General features: G+C 49.7%; 2 protein-coding genes and 2 pseudogenes across 2 annotated transcripts; all 4 read left to right on the top strand.

The window, feature by feature from the left end:
* The first annotated feature begins 788 nt into the window (after positions 1-788).
* Positions 789-2,437, top strand: LOC117864480 (7-deoxyloganetin glucosyltransferase-like; annotated as a pseudogene).
* Positions 2,438-3,015: 578 nt separating this feature from the next.
* Positions 3,016-5,010, top strand: LOC117864472 (7-deoxyloganetin glucosyltransferase). Its single transcript, XM_034748592.2, has one exon. The coding sequence runs from the start codon at positions 3,173-3,175 to the stop codon at positions 4,790-4,792; it is 1,620 nt and encodes a 539-aa protein (XP_034604483.2). The 5' UTR covers positions 3,016-3,172; the 3' UTR covers positions 4,793-5,010.
* A 1,859-nt stretch (positions 5,011-6,869) lies between these two features.
* LOC117853887 (7-deoxyloganetin glucosyltransferase-like) lies at positions 6,870-9,774 on the top strand (annotated as a pseudogene).
* Positions 9,775-11,557: 1,783 nt separating this feature from the next.
* Positions 11,558-14,391, top strand: LOC117844739 (uncharacterized). The gene has a single exon (XM_034725512.2). It carries the CDS (start codon positions 11,640-11,642, stop codon positions 14,217-14,219), a length of 2,580 nt encoding a protein of 859 aa, XP_034581403.1. The 5' UTR covers positions 11,558-11,639; the 3' UTR covers positions 14,220-14,391.
* Positions 14,392-15,436: the final 1,045 nt, after the last annotated feature.

Raw genomic sequence — 15,436 nt, 5'->3', positions numbered from 1 at the left:
CGCCGGCTCCACCTCCTATGCCGCTTGCACCACGCCAGCCACGCCCGCACCTCCACCAAGCACGCCACCGCCGCCCGCACCACGCTGCCGCGGCCGCCACCACGTGCCCCGCCACTGGCCTGCGCCGTCGTCCCCTTCGCCCCTAGCCCACGGCGCCGTCCCCTCTGCCGCCTGGGGTGCGCTGTCGCCGAGCCTCCTCCCTGGATCTCGCCGTTGGGGGAGGGAGGGAGGGAGGGGGCGGCCCCGGCCGCCGGATCCAGGGAGGAGGGGCGAGGTCCCCGCTGGATCCGGGGAGGAGGGGCGGTGCGGCGGCCGGATCTGGTCGAATCCGGGGAAGATGGGCGGGGCGGCGGCCGAAGAAAGGGAGAGGAGGGGAAGGGCGGTGTGGCGGCTGGAGAAAGGAAGAGGAGGGGCTGGGGCGGCGGTTGGAGAGGGAGGAGGGGCCGGGCGCGAGGATTTGGAGGAGGGGCCGGGCGGTGCGGGAAAATCTCTTTGCCGAGTGTCCTAGGTCTGGTCACTCGGCAAAAAATAAATTCAATTTTTTTTCTTCGCCTTCTTTTCCAGAAAAAATATTTTATTTATTTTGCCGAGTGTCTTTATTTGGCACTCGGCAAACCTCCTCTTTTCCGAGTGTTTTTTTTTTGCCGAGTGTTTTCAGCGCAGCACTCGGTTAAGAACTTGTTCGCCGAGTGTCCGAGAGAATACACTCGGTAAATATAAAACACTCGGCAAATTTAAGGTTTCTGGTAGCGTTACCTCGCTAGATAAGGATAAGCCCTGGAGTACGCTGTTGGGGAGCGTGATGGATCGTGGATCGGGAATGGCGAGGCCGCACGCCGTGGTGGTGCCGTACCCGGGCGCCGGCAACATCAACCCAGCGTTACAGCTCGCCAAGCTGCTCCACCACCACGGCGTCTACATCACCTTCGTCAACACCGAACACAACCACCGCGTCATCCAGGATACCGAGGGCGCCGGCGCCGTGCGCGGCCGCGACGGGTTCCGCTTCGAGGCCATCCCAGACGGCCTGTCCGAGGCCGACCGCGGCAAGCAGGACTACGGGCGGAGCCTGTCTCCACGACCACGCGCTGCGCCGCGCCGCTGAGGGACCTCATCACGCGGCTCAACGGCACGCCCGGGGTGCCGCCGGTGACGGGCGTGATGCCCACGGGGCTGATGAGCTTCGCGCTGGGCGTGGCGCGGGAGCTCGAGATCCCGACCATGGTGTTCTGGTCCGCCGGCGCGGCCTCGCTGATGGCGCACGGCACATGAGGATGCGGGACCTCCGGGAGAGAGGCTTCGTGCCACTCAAAGGTAAGCACCCAAATCTTGCTTCTGTAGTTCATCAGCCACAAACACTTGATTAACTCCGGCATACAGATGAGAGCTTCCTGACAAATGGCTACCTGACAAGACGATCGTCGACTGGATCCCCGGCGTGCCGCCGATCAGCCTCGGCGACATCTCGAGCTTCGTCCGAACCACCGACCCGGACGACTCTGAGCCCAGCAACTGCACCAAGGCCGGCGCCCTCATCCTGAACACCTTCGAGGAGCTTGACGCCGACGTCCTCGCAGCCCTCCGCTCTGAGTACACCCACGTCTATACCGTCGGCCCCCTGGGCTCGCTCCTCCGGCACGGCACCGCCGCTGACGGCGACTCTATCGACTCGACCGGCCTGAGCCTGTGGAAGCAGGACGCCGAGTGCCTGGCGTGGCTGGACACGCAGGAGCCGCGCTCCGTCGTGTACGTCAACTTCGGCAGCCACACGGTGATGAAGCCGGAGCAGCTGGCCGAGTTCGCGTGGGGCCTCGCGGCCAGCGGCCACCATTTTCTCTGGTCCATCAGGGACGACGTCATCCGCAGCGGCGGCCAGCCGCCGGCGTTCACGGCCGAGACGGCGGCACGTTGCCGCGTGACGGCGTGGTGCCCGCAGGAGAAGGTGCTGCGCCACCCGGCCGTGGGCTGCTTCCTGACGCACAACGGGTGGAACTCGACGAGCGAGAGCATGGCCGCCGGCGTGCCGATGGTGTGCTGGCCAGGGTTCGCGGACCAAGTACACCAACTGCAAGTACGCCTGCGAGGTGTGGGGGTCGGCGTCCGCCTGGACGCGGAGGTAAGGAGGGAGCAGGTGGCCATGCACGTCAGGGAGGCCATGGGAAGCGAGGAGATAAAGGCCAGCGCGGCGAGGTGGAAAGCGGAGGCGTTGGCGGCCATCTGCCCCGGTGGATCGTCGTATGAGAACCTGCTGAGCATGGTCAGAACTCTGTGCAGCTCATCACCCAACCCCGATGCCTGAAGAGCGCGGGCAGATTTCTAGTTTTCATCCTATGCTAATTTAAGACACAAGATGTGTTAATGTTTGTCTGCAGTCTGCACTCTTGAACTCCAGTGATTCATGCGACCATGTTAGTGAAAGTGTGGATGATGCTGTACTCCTGCCGAAACTTAGCGCAATGTTTAAGTACTACCTCCGTTCCTTTTTAAATGACATTCCGACCAAGAAGTTTGGCCTGTTTCCGCTACAACACACAAGTCAGAAACAACAAACATTCACGAACGGAGGTAGTAATAACAAAACAGCACACAACATTTGGTTTGAGATTGTAACAATCTCACAATATACTCAAAGTCTCAAACCCAGACTGCTGGATTCTGGAATAAGTATTGTTATCACATCAAACTACCCACGAACTAATCACTACTCAGTTGACTCTATCTAGTTAGCCCCGGCCAAGAACAATTAAGGCAATTATACACTTTTTGACATTCAAATTCAACAATCTAAGCTACTACTACCAAGATTCTAAGTTGCGAAACAGGTACCAGCTTTTGAACTCTCAGCTTTTATAATCCAGCTTCCCACGATCCATAATCCAAAGGCAGATTCAACAATCTGAAGGAGAAACTCATAGGCCATAGGCACATGCTTTTGACGACTCCTTTGTGGGGGTCGTGATGAGTGTGGTTTAGCCCGCTGGGTGCCACCTAGTAAAATGCATTGGAGGGCTCGAAATGGATCGATGATCCCGTCGTTCCCGATGAGTGACTGTACTTTCTTATCAGGATAAAAAGTACTTCATCCAAGTTTAGAATTAACAAACTATCTAGTATAGTTGTAGGAACGAATGAATAGTCTAGTTGGTAAGGGAAGACTGCAACTGCAACCCAGATGGTCAAATACAGCAATGAGCCAATGTTTTACACAGAGCATCTCTCGAATCTCGATCGCGCAAACGCTCTGGTCTCGGTACGTGATCCTCCTACTCAACCTTCCGGCGGCCACTTTATTATTCCGATTTGGCAAGACAATCAAGCCGCACCGAGAATGGCGAGGCCGCACGTCGTGGTGGTGCCGTACCCGGGCTCCGGCAACGTCAACCCGGCGCTGCAGCTCGCCAAGCTCCTGCACCGCCACGGCGCCTACGTCACCTTCGTCAACACCGAGCACAACCACCGCCGCGTGCAGGACACCGAGGGCGCCGGCGCCGTGCGCGGCCGCGAGGGCTTCCGCTTCGAGACCATCCCGGATGGTCTGTCGGAGGCGGACCGCGGCAAGCAGGACTACGGCACCGGCCTCGCCTTGTCGATCACCACTCGCTGCGCGGCGCCCTTCAGGGCCCTCGTAGAGAGGCTCAACGGCGACGAGCCCGGCGTGCCGCGTGTCACGTGCGTGCTGGCCACCATGCTGATGGGCTTCGCGATCGGCGTGGCGCGGGAGCTCCGGATCCCGACCATGGTGTTCTGGACCACCAGCGCCGCCTCGCTCATGGCCGACATGAGGCTCCGCGATCTCGAGGGGAGAGGCTATGTGCCACTCAAAGATGAGAGCTACTTGACCAACGGCTACGTCGAGACGACGGTCATCGACTGGATCCCCGGCATGCCGCCGATGAACCTCGGCGACCTGTCCAGCTTCCTCCGCACCACGGATCCGGATGACTTCTGCCTCCGGCTCATAGAGGCAGAGGCCAACAACTGTTCCAAGGCCGGCGCTCTCATCCTCAACACATTCGACAGCCTTGAGGCCGAGGTTCTCGCTGCGCTCCGTGCTGAGTACCCACGCATCTACACCATCGGCACCCTGGGCTCCCTGCTGCGACGTGGCGCCGCCGCCACCGACGACAACTCCACTGATGGCGACGATTCGCCCGGGCTGAGCCTGTGGAAGCAGGATGCCGAGTGCCTGGCGTGGCTGGACACGCAGGCGCCGCGCTCCGTCGTGTACGTCAACTTCGGCAGCCACACGGTCCTGTCGCCGGAGCAGCTGGCCGAGTTTGCGTGGGGCCTCGCGGCGAGCGGCCACACGTTCCTCTGGTCCATCAGGGACGACCTCGTCCGCGGCGGCGGCGGCGGCCTCGCTGCGCTGCCTCCGGCGTTCACTGCCGAGACGGCGGGGCGGTGCCGCGTGACGGCGTGGTGCCCGCAGGAGCAGGTGCTGCGGCACCCGGCCGTGGACGGCTTCCTGACGCACAGCGGGTGGAACTCGACGTGCGAGAGCGTGGCCGCCGGCGTGCCGATGGCGTGCTGGCCGGGGTTCGCCGACCAGTACACCAACTGCAGGTACGCATGCGAGGCATGGGGCATCGGCGTCCGGCTGGACGCGGAGGTCAGGAGGGAGCAGGTCGCTGAACGTGTCAGGGAGGTGATGGCGAGCGGGGAGATGCGGAGGAACGTGGCGAGGTGGAAGACGGAAGCGGCGGCGGCCACCAGCCCCGGCGGGTCGTCGTACGAGAACTTCCTGGCGATGGTGACAGCGCTCAGGAGCTCATCCAATTGCTCACAAGCCTGAAGAGCTTATCAGACTACGCTTCTTCGACTAGTCGAGAAGCAAGATGTGTTGATCTGAAAATCTGAAATATTAGCTTTCATGGTTTTCTGAACGAAATTAATACTATAGATTTCTGTGTCAATGAAGCGTCGAATTCGCTAAAATATCTCTTAGAATGCTGTGGGGACACATTTTACCATTTAGAAGAGGTTCGAAAACAACGGAGTTCTTTGATGTTTCGTAGATTCTTTCTATTATTGTTTGTTTATTTTCTATTCCGATCTCCATGAGAAGATAGCGTTACTGTTCATGATCACATACCTCTTCCATCCCTAAATACAAGACATCCTAACGTTCAGAATTTGTCCTTACTTACAAACCCTGAATACATAACAATATTTGGATGATTGCTCATTCGGAATTGCTGAAATAAGGGTGGCTGATTGGTGAATTAGTTTCCTTATTATCTCATTAAAATATACAAACATCATAACTCCCCATGTATAACTTAGGGTACATACGTCTTTTTGACACTTCTACTAATCTGTCCTGAAAATCTCTATAATGCCTGTATTTCAAGACAATGGGAGGAAAGCATAATTTCTAATTTTCATGAGAAGAAAGCGTTGACCTTTCATTCTCTCTCCTCTTAGATTTTCTGCCATATCACCAATTAAATTAACTGCTGCATCACTATATTATTTAATGTGCACTAAATCCCAATGAAACTAGCACCAAGAATAGCCTCATAGGCATCAAGTGATTACTACACTACAAACATGATTTCCAGGAGACATTATTGAACCGGTCCCATAGAGCGTTTCTGGCAAATATGAATCTCGTGTGCAATTTCTTCCTCTTGCTAGTTTCATTAAATTTTTAGAACACACAAGTGCTACTAACATAAATAATATGAGAGCATTGGTCTATCTGATGTTTGAGTTATTGACAGACTACTATTAAGATTTTAAATTACTAAATAAATTGGGCATTGCTTGAACAGTTGAATCAAAATGGAGGAGATAATATCTATATAATATAATATTAAAGGGACGAGTGCTTCTTCCAACCATCATATTAATTTATAAAAAAATCCCTCTATTTTACTTGAATAAACCCCTAGTCCTATCACCCTCACCCATCTCTATTTTGCAAAAAAAAAAAAAAAACTCATTCACCCTTGAATTAGATCATAGTTCTGTTGCCAGATAAAGTGACTAGGCACATCAACCAGCCCTAATGGCTGATGTATTTTGTGATGGCTTCTGGATTGGATCGGGAGGGAAGCCTAGCTAGGCATGCTTGAGAAAGAGTTGCTCGAGGTAGAGGAGGTTGCGGCAGCAGGGTATATGCTATTGAGCTAGACAACGCCGACACTGATATGTATATCTGTTATAAAATATAATAAATTTATTGATTACTCTAATTTCTTTGACAATTGATTGTCTTATTTGTAACAATTGTTTATCATATTTTAGTTATACACATGCCTATGGCACGTGCACCTCCATTAGTAGAAAACAAAGTTACGAAGAAATGGTCATTGATGCTTCGTTATGCAGCGTGAAATACTAATATTAACAATGAAGTGTGGTCATTGATACTAGAGTATCACCGCTATATATTGTGCATACCCGTGCGTTACTATCGGTGAAGTCTTTTGATTCAAATGAAGGGAATTTAGATACAAAGAAAATTCGAACATAATATATTCAAAGGAAAAATTTGAACATAATAATATATTCCGGTCCACAAGCATTACTGTTTTTTTAAACGCACCGGCAGGAGAGCTGCCAATTATATTAAACAGAAACAGACGACACTGTTTGATCAAGACAGCAGTGAGGACAAAAGGTATGATCACGGACCTCACATACAAGCTCGCTCAAGACTACAATCAAGCGGCCGGCAGGTGTAACAATTGAAAAGTTTATACGAAGCCCATCTTGATATAGTTTAAGACTGCTCAAAAACAAGCATAACTAAGTATCCTTCCTTTCTCCTCGGCTTCCAGCGACGGGATCGGACGGGCCATTCCATTTGATTAAGTCCACCGCAAGGTACGCACCAAGCCACCAATCAATGCCTAGCTAGCCGCATGGCGAGGCCGCACGTCGTGGTTGTGCCATACCCGGGCGCTGGCAACATCAACCCGGCGCCGCTGCAGCTCGCCAAGCTGTTCCATCGCCACGGCGCCTACGTCACCTTCGTCAACACCGAGCACAACCACCGCCGCGTCCAGGACACCGAAGGCGCCGGCGCCGTGCGTGGCCAAGATGGGTTCCGCTTCGAGGCCTTCCCGGACGGCCTGTCCGACGCCGACCGTGGCAAAAAGCAGGACTACGGCCGCAGCGTCGCGCTGTCCACGAGCACGCGCTGCGCGGCGCCGTTCAGGGACCTGATCACGCGGCTCAACGCCACGCCGGGCGTGCCGCCGGTAACCTGCGTGTGCTGCCCACGATGCTGATGAGCTTCGCGGTGGGCGTGGCGAAGGAGCTCGGGATCCCGACCATGGTGTTCTGGACAGCCAGCGTGGCGTCGCTGATGACGCACATGAGGCTCCGGGAGCTGCAGGAAAGAGGATACGTGCCGCTCAAGGGTAAGCAAAGCATCTGTAGTAGCCTTTTCACCAATACGAATATAGTACTTGATAATCCTGATTCATCACCTGCAGATGAGAGCTTGTTGACGAACGGCTACCTCGAGAAGACGGTCATCGACTGGATCCCTGGCCTGCCGCCGATCTGCCTCGGCGACTTCTCCAGCTTCATCCGCACCACCGACCCAAACGACTTCGATCCGTCTCCGCTTCTACGACGAGGAGTCCAACAAGTGCACCCAGGCCGGCGCGCTCATCCTCAACACCTTCGATGGCCTCGAGGCCGATGTCCTCGCCGCGCTCCGAGCCGAGTAGCCGCGCATCTACACCATCGGCCCCCTAGGCTCCATCCTTAACAAGAACCTCAACAGCGACGACTATTCGACCGGCCTCAGATCAGAGCCTTTGGAAGCAGGACACCGAGTGCTTGGCCTGGCTGGACAGAGGACACGCAGGAGCGGCGCTCCGTCGTGTACTCCGTACGTCAACTTCGGCAGCCTCACGGTGGTGACGCCAGAGCAGCTGGCGAGTTCGCATGGGGCCTCGCGGTGAGCGGTCAACCATTCCTATGGTGCATCAGGGAGAATCTCGTCGGAGCAGGTTCTGCGGCACTCGGCCGTGGGGTGCTTCGTGATGCATTGCGGGTGGAACTCGACGACCGAGAGCATGGCCGGCGGCGTGCCGATGGTGTGCTGGCCGAGGGTCTCGGACCAGTACACCAACTGCATGTACTCCTGCGAGGTGTGGGACGTCGGCCTCCGGCTGGACGACGAGCTTCTCGGACCAAGTACTGGGCTAATCCTAGTGGAAGTTTCATAGATGTTTCATGTACATTAAATATGGTGACACATCAGCATAGGTGATGATATGGCATGGTAGTTATGAAGTGAGAGAGGCAAGAAGTTTCATCAGGATGAAACTGTGTATACACGGTTTCCAAGACTATGAAACCTATTGAAACTTACATTGGGAGCTATAGAGTTTCATTTTATCTAATCATATCCAATCACATGCCTCACAATTAAATGTCATGGGCATCCTATGAAATAGTGAAATGAAACTGTGCACTGGGACTCCCTATTTTATTCATGAGAATACACCTCATGGGATGATGTGGCATCCTTGGAAATAGTGCAATGAAACCTTCCACTGGGACAAGCCTTATGAAAATATGGTTCCAAAAAGTATTTGGACAACTATTACAATTGCAAGATTCCTTTATGATATTTATCCAGAATTTATGGACACGAAGTTCTTTTATTCTACCATTATTTTAGAATTCTTAACTCCATAAAGTCTACTATGAATCGTCTGTAGATTTTAGTGTATCTTTGTTGTCTTATTCCAGAATTCTAACATTTTTTTATCGAACTAGTGAATGATATGAAGGTTGACTGGTGTAATTTTAATATCACTCTAATTTAACATGCAAACTATCGAAAAAATTGTAGCAAGGACAAAATTATATTTCTTTGACCTAATTTATTTACCTTATGTTTATTGCAAAGACTAAATATTATAAACACATTTACAGTATTTTTCTCATACCTAATATTGATCAAGTTCTTTATCTAATATGAAGCATAGATAACAAGCAAGCTATCCATAAAATTCTAGCTCAAAAGTATGTATAAATAAAAAATCTCTCCATTCTCCCTCATTCTAAAAAACTCAATTTTCTCTATCTCTAAAGCATAAAACAAAGCATAATAACAATAAATGAAGGGAGGATGAAGTAGCTAACCTTTATAATAATATTTTGGACGAGTGAAATCCTCATAAAATTGAGGGAAAAAACCGGATAGCACCTCCGTAAGCTTGCTTGGTCGCTATGGAGAAGGAGCCCGAGCTCTCGGTCCGAGTGGCTCAGGCTCTGGGAGGAAGAAGCTGATTTTTATAGGGCGAGCATTTAGTCCCGGTTGGTTCCAACCGGAACTAAATGTTTTGTCCCGGCTGAAAATACTAACTGGGACTAAATGGATGGCCTTTGGTCCTGGCTGGTGTTACCAGCAGGGACTAAATGCCCCACCAAATTTCCTCGTGGGATATGGCCGTTACAACCGAGACTAAAGGGACTTTTTAGTCTCGGTTGATATTACCAACCGCGACTAAAGAGCCTCCGTCGGTGGTGGCCGTTTGACCTAGAACTAAAACTCCTTTAATCCCGGGTTAAAAATGACCGAGACATATGTAGCTGGATAGAAGGTCATTTCTCTACCAGTGTTACAAGGGTGCAGGTTGCCATGCACGTCAGGAGGTGATGGGAAGTGAGGAGATGGCGGCCGAGTGGAAGGAGACGGCGGAGACGGCGAGCACCAGCCCTGGCGGCTCGTCGTGTGAGAACCTGCTGAGCATGGTGAGAGTGCTCAGGAGCCCACACAACCCAGATGCCTTGACGAGCTGAAGGATCAGTAGTTTCGGAGTTGGGACCTGAACTGAGACACAATGCAAAAGTGTTGATTAATTTACGACAATAAAACTGTGATTTTTAGCACCTTTTAGTTGGGCTGAAACACAATGCAAAAGTGTTGGTTCAAATCGATTCATTTTCCAAATTGTTGTATTTAGTTGTGAATTATGATCCCGCGTTTGAGACTGAACCAGCCCCAGTGCTGTTGCGTATGACTTTCATGCTATATTCTTTTACGCATTTGGCCGTATGTCCGTGTCTCTTGTTCGGTCTCTAAGGCTTGTCATTTTTAACCGCTGAATAGTTACCGAATACCATGCTTGGACGAATCCAACCACATGTACATGCATCATCGTTGTGAGCCCGATGCAAAGATGCTTAATTCCAGAGCTAACTTACCTCATGTGGACTATGACGTCAGTAACTATTGAACCTTGCCAAGGTCAAGGTAGGCTGTTTCCCTAGAAATTCTAGATTTCACACTCCAAAACTACGCCTCTTGTTCCAGATGTAAGTGCTCATTTAGTTTTATTCTGAGTAAAACCATCTTAAATTTGATCAACAAGAAAGTGCCAATATTTATGACACCAAATAGATACACTATTTGGTATCATAAATGTTGGTACATTTTTATATAAAGTTGATCAAGTTTGACTTAGGCCAAAACTAAAAGAGCTCTCTTTTTAGGATGGAGGGAGTAAATTACCTGGTCTTTCTTCGAACATTTGGAATCTGCACCTTTGCATAACTGTAGATACAGTCAAGACAAAGTGTGCCTGAAAGATCAATGGATTGATTCCAAGAAATGGTGACATGCTCCATTTTCCATATTAATCGTTGCTGCTTTCTCCCTTATTTTTCATCTCTTTTTCCCTGCAAAGATGTAAAGAAATATAATGGCCTGATAGTTGATCAAACACTGCCCATGTTTCCATTTCCTGCGGGCTTTATTCATTCAATCAACAGGGATGGAAGGAAAAACCAATTCGGTATTAAGAGGATCAAGTGATATGATGTATACTCAGTGCAACCTAAACATACTCAGTGCCTCACGTGAGGGAGTTATTTTCAACTGTCAGAAAGGATTAGGTGTTGAGTTCGATAGATTCTATCTCTACCTGCAAAATGGCTACAAGATCCAGTGCCTCACGTGATATGGGATGATTCATGGAGAGGGAGGCGACTTCACTGTGCCGTCCATTCTGGGTTCGTGTGCTGATCTATGCTACAGATATATTATACTAATTACATCTTGATCCCTCCAGGTTAAGTTTTTAATTTCGACCTTCCAAGGTTAACAACTTAAGATCAGATCTAGGAGTATATCACACTAGATCGCCCAAGGATTCTTCTGAAGCAAACTTAAATCTTGCTCAGTGAATTGTATTGGAGGTAAACCTGCTCACTGGGAAGCCGGTGCATAGATAGTTTCAGTTTTCTGATCTAGCCATGTCAGAAAATATCAATTGACTGGCACGATCCCTTAGGTTAGATGCTCTGTGCGCGCGGAGATCAGTGCGCGCTGCAAAATGTCAACGGAAATAGCAGATAAATTATCATGTAATGGAAGGCCATTGTTAAGTTTAAGATTCCTTTTCTACGGTGATCGACGTGAACTCCTGGTGATTGTATTAAGCTGGGCAGCTGATACTGAATTAACAAAAGCAAGGCCGGTGAGAAGAGAGAAGATTCTGTAACTCGGTCGTATTGGATCGAGCAAACCCTAGCAAGCTATAGGTAAGTGCCAGCCACACTACTATAAATAGAGGTATCGCCCTGCCCATGCAACACAAGCCAGTAAGAAGAACCTCTCTTGGTAGCTAACTGCTGCCCTGCCTATAGGACAGCGATCTTACGCCATGAGATCGATAGTAGTTCTTCTCCTCCTCACCCTCCTCCTCACCGTCCACATAGCCCGAGCTGACGAGAAGCAGTCTGGGGACAAGGCGCATGGTTCTGACTCCAAGAAAGGTGATCAGGACTCCCAGGGAGGCGATGCAGGGAAAACCTCCAGCAAAGGTGACAAGAACGACCACGGAGGTGACGGCGGGCAAAGCTCCAACAAAGGTGACGGTGATAATGGGCTTGGGCCGGTGAAGAAACCACACTGCAAAAAGCCAGGCCATGGTCCGGACCCGCATGGTGATGGTCATGGACCTCCGAAGAACACCGACTGTGATGATGAGCAAGACTCGCCACCATCACCATCCGGTGGCTCAGCAGAGGCTCCGTCATATCCAGGTAATGACCACCCATCACCACCTCCTCCAGTGGCTCCAAGCTCGCCACCCACACCATCAGAATCCAGTCCCCCGGCCACAACCCCAACCTATGGGCAACAGTCACCACCACCACCAATGTCTAGCCCACCAGCCACACCTCCAAGTGACAAAACTCCTCCACCGGCTTCAAGTCCCCCAGCTACACCTCCACAACAATCTCCTTCTCCACAAGAATTTAGTCCTCCTGCCACACCTCCAACAAACAATTCACCTCCACCATCTTTGAGCCCACCTGCTACACCTCCAACCAATAGCCAACCACCACCACCGGTAGCTAATACCCCTACAACACCACCACAACAATCTAGTTCTCCTCCACCGTCTTCAAGTGTCCCTACTACATCTCCAACATATCCGCCGAATAACCAGCCACCTCCATCACCTTCTAGCCCTACTACCACTCCTCCACCCCAATCTGTACCACCACCACAATCAAGCCCTCCTAGTGCACCAACCGACCATTCACCTCCACCAACTTTGAGTCCACCTGCTACACCTCCAACCTATAGTCAACCACCTTCGTCGCCACCAAGTCCTGTTGCCGCACCTCCACACCAATCTCCACCACCACAACAATCAAGTCCACCTCCATCACCTTCAAGCACCCCTGCCACACCACCAACATATCAGCAAAATAACCAGTCACCTCCACCATCGTCTAATACTCCTACCACACCACCACAACAATCTCCAATGCAACCACAGTCACCCTCTACACCACCGACGCCCTCAAATCCATCCGCCACGCCTCCAACCTATAGCCAACCACCTTCATCGCAATCTAGTCCCCCAGCTACACCTCCAATGCAATCGCCACCACCACAATCAAGCCCTCCTAGCATACCACCCAACCATTCGCCTCCACCAACTTTGAGTCCACCTACTACACCTCCAACCTATAGTCAACCACCTTCATCACCACCAAGTCCCATTGTTGCACCTCCACAACAATCTCCACCACCACAACAATCAAGTCCACCTCCATCACCTACAAGCACCCCTGCTGCAGCACCACCATCTAGTACTCCTGCCACACCACCACAGCAGTCTCCGCCGCTAGCACAATCACCCTCTATGCCACCACCACCTTCAAATCCATCTACCATGCCTCCAACCTATAACCAACCACCTCCATCACAATCTAGTCCCCCAACCACACCTCCACAACAATCTAGTCCTCCTGCAACACCTCCAACTAACCATTCACCTCCGCCATCTTTGAGCCCACCTGCTACACCTCCAACTTATAGCCAACCACCTCCATCGCAATCTAGCCCCCCTGCAACACCACCACAACAATCTATTTCTCCCGCACCATATTCAATTACCCCTATCACACCGCCAACCAACTATTCGCCTCCACCATCTTTGAGCCCACCTGCTACACCTCCAACCAACAGCCAATCACCTCCATCAGTATCTAGCCCCCCTGCAACACCACCACAACAATCTAGTTCTCCTCCACCATCCTCAAATACCCCAACAACACCTCCAACATATCAGCCAAATAACCCGCCACCTCAACCACCCTCAACCCCTCCTACCTTGTCTCCTCCACAATTTGGACCGCCACCACAATCTAGCCCTCCTACCTTACCTCCAACCAATTATTCACCTTCACCAACTTTGAGTCCACCTGCTACATCTCCAACCTATAGCCAACCACCTCCATCACCAACTAGTCCGTCTGCTTCACCTCCAACCAATCAAGCTAATAACCAACCACCGCCATCGCCACCAATGAGCTCCATCACACCTGCAACTTCACCAGGGTACAACCAGCCACCACCATCACCATCACCTAGTTCCCCTGGTGCACCCCCAACAGGCCAAACTCAAGGGCAAGCACCACCATCATATAGTGTCCCAGATTGGACTAAAGGGTGGCAACAAATATACAATTTCCATGATGCCTTGTACTGGCAGATTGGGAAATCTGTTGTGCAGCAGTTGACAAAGAATAACCAATACCTTAATCTCGTTGATGTGCTTTGGGCAAGCATGATGCCTGCTGGCATTGGAAACAACTACTTCCTGGTGCTGAAAATGGCAGATGAATACAAGAAGGTCGGCAAGTACCACACATTTGTGTGGGGTGTGCCCCAACAACAGGAATTTCAATGGAAAGTGTTGTCCTTCCAATACATAGGAAACTAAGGTGTCACATCCATGATTGCCATTGCACACTTAGGAGGACACATTGTATGACTTGTGCTAGTCATCGTGTTGTAGCTTCGTTTGATGTTACTTTACTATTATAGCAAAGAGGGGTTTGCTTTTCTTTTGTATGCTTATCTTTGAATAAGAATTATTTACGTTGCTTTTTTAATCAACTACTTCCAAACAAAAAAAAATATAAATTGATGATTTTGAAGCTCAACAGATCTTACTACTCCAAGACACTAACTCCATGATGTTGCGACACATTTAAAGTCCTTTTGTGTCAATCACACCATTTAAAGACACACTTATTGTGGAATGTGCAAAGCAAAACAAGGGATACCAAGTCAATGCAAGCTAAATCATTTATACAAACTTACATTTTTTATCACAAATGTATGTCCATCTATGATTGTCTTATGTCAAACTTGTAAATTTTCAACAATCAATATCTTAAATTTTTTATAGAATAAAAATAGAAGATTGACATTACTAGATTTATTATCATAATATTTTAATAATAAACAACTCCTTCTATTTATGATAAGAGTAAAATGCATGATCAGTCATTAAATTTGTTCGGCTGTGTCACTTAGGTCCCTATACTCTCAAATTGTAGATTTGACTCCGTCTTTAGATCCCTATACTCTCAAAATGCAGATCTAGATATCTAAACATAACTTTGGGTGTCACCGAGGTCCCTATACTCTCAAAATGTGGTGTCATCCCAATCAATTTGATAGAAGTTATTTTTTATAAATATAGGTTAATCATAATCAATTAAAGTGAATTTAGCTTGCCATGTGTACAGAATATTTATGGGTTTGAATCCAGGAAGCTTGACGATATTTCACTTTGGAGGCAACATCTTAGCTTTCTAGGCGTACATGAAAGTCGTACTCTATTTTTAGAAGATTATTCAAACTTAACTTTATAGCTAAACTTGCCAAACTAGATTTTTGGAAGATTATTCAAACTTAACTTTATAGCTAAACTTGCCAAACTAGAACTAGAGATTTTTGGAGACCATGAATTACCAAATGAAATATGGGGAGAAGCTGAAGGGGCAAAAAAATATGAGGATAAGCTGAAGGGGCTACAAAACTAGTTAGAATTGGAGGTAATGAAAGTAATGTCGTGCTTGAAATCACAATACTTAATCCTATCATATCTTTTAGGTGGGATGACACTGCATTTTCAAAGTATGAGGACCT

This window comes from Setaria viridis, chromosome 1 (assembly GCF_005286985.2).
Source record: "Setaria viridis chromosome 1, Setaria_viridis_v4.0, whole genome shotgun sequence".
NCBI lineage: Eukaryota > Viridiplantae > Streptophyta > Magnoliopsida > Poales > Poaceae > Setaria > Setaria viridis.
Note: the sequence above shows the minus strand (reverse complement) of the source record. Positions and strands in the feature narration are given on the sequence as shown.

What these genes read in the sequence shown, in the direction of transcription:
- LOC117864472 (XM_034748592.2), top strand. Translation starts at nt 3,173, where the DNA reads ATGGTCAAATACAGCAATGAGCCAATGTTTTACACAGAGCATCTCTCG.
- LOC117844739 (XM_034725512.2), top strand. Translation starts at nt 11,640, where the DNA reads ATGAGATCGATAGTAGTTCTTCTCCTCCTCACCCTCCTCCTCACCGTC.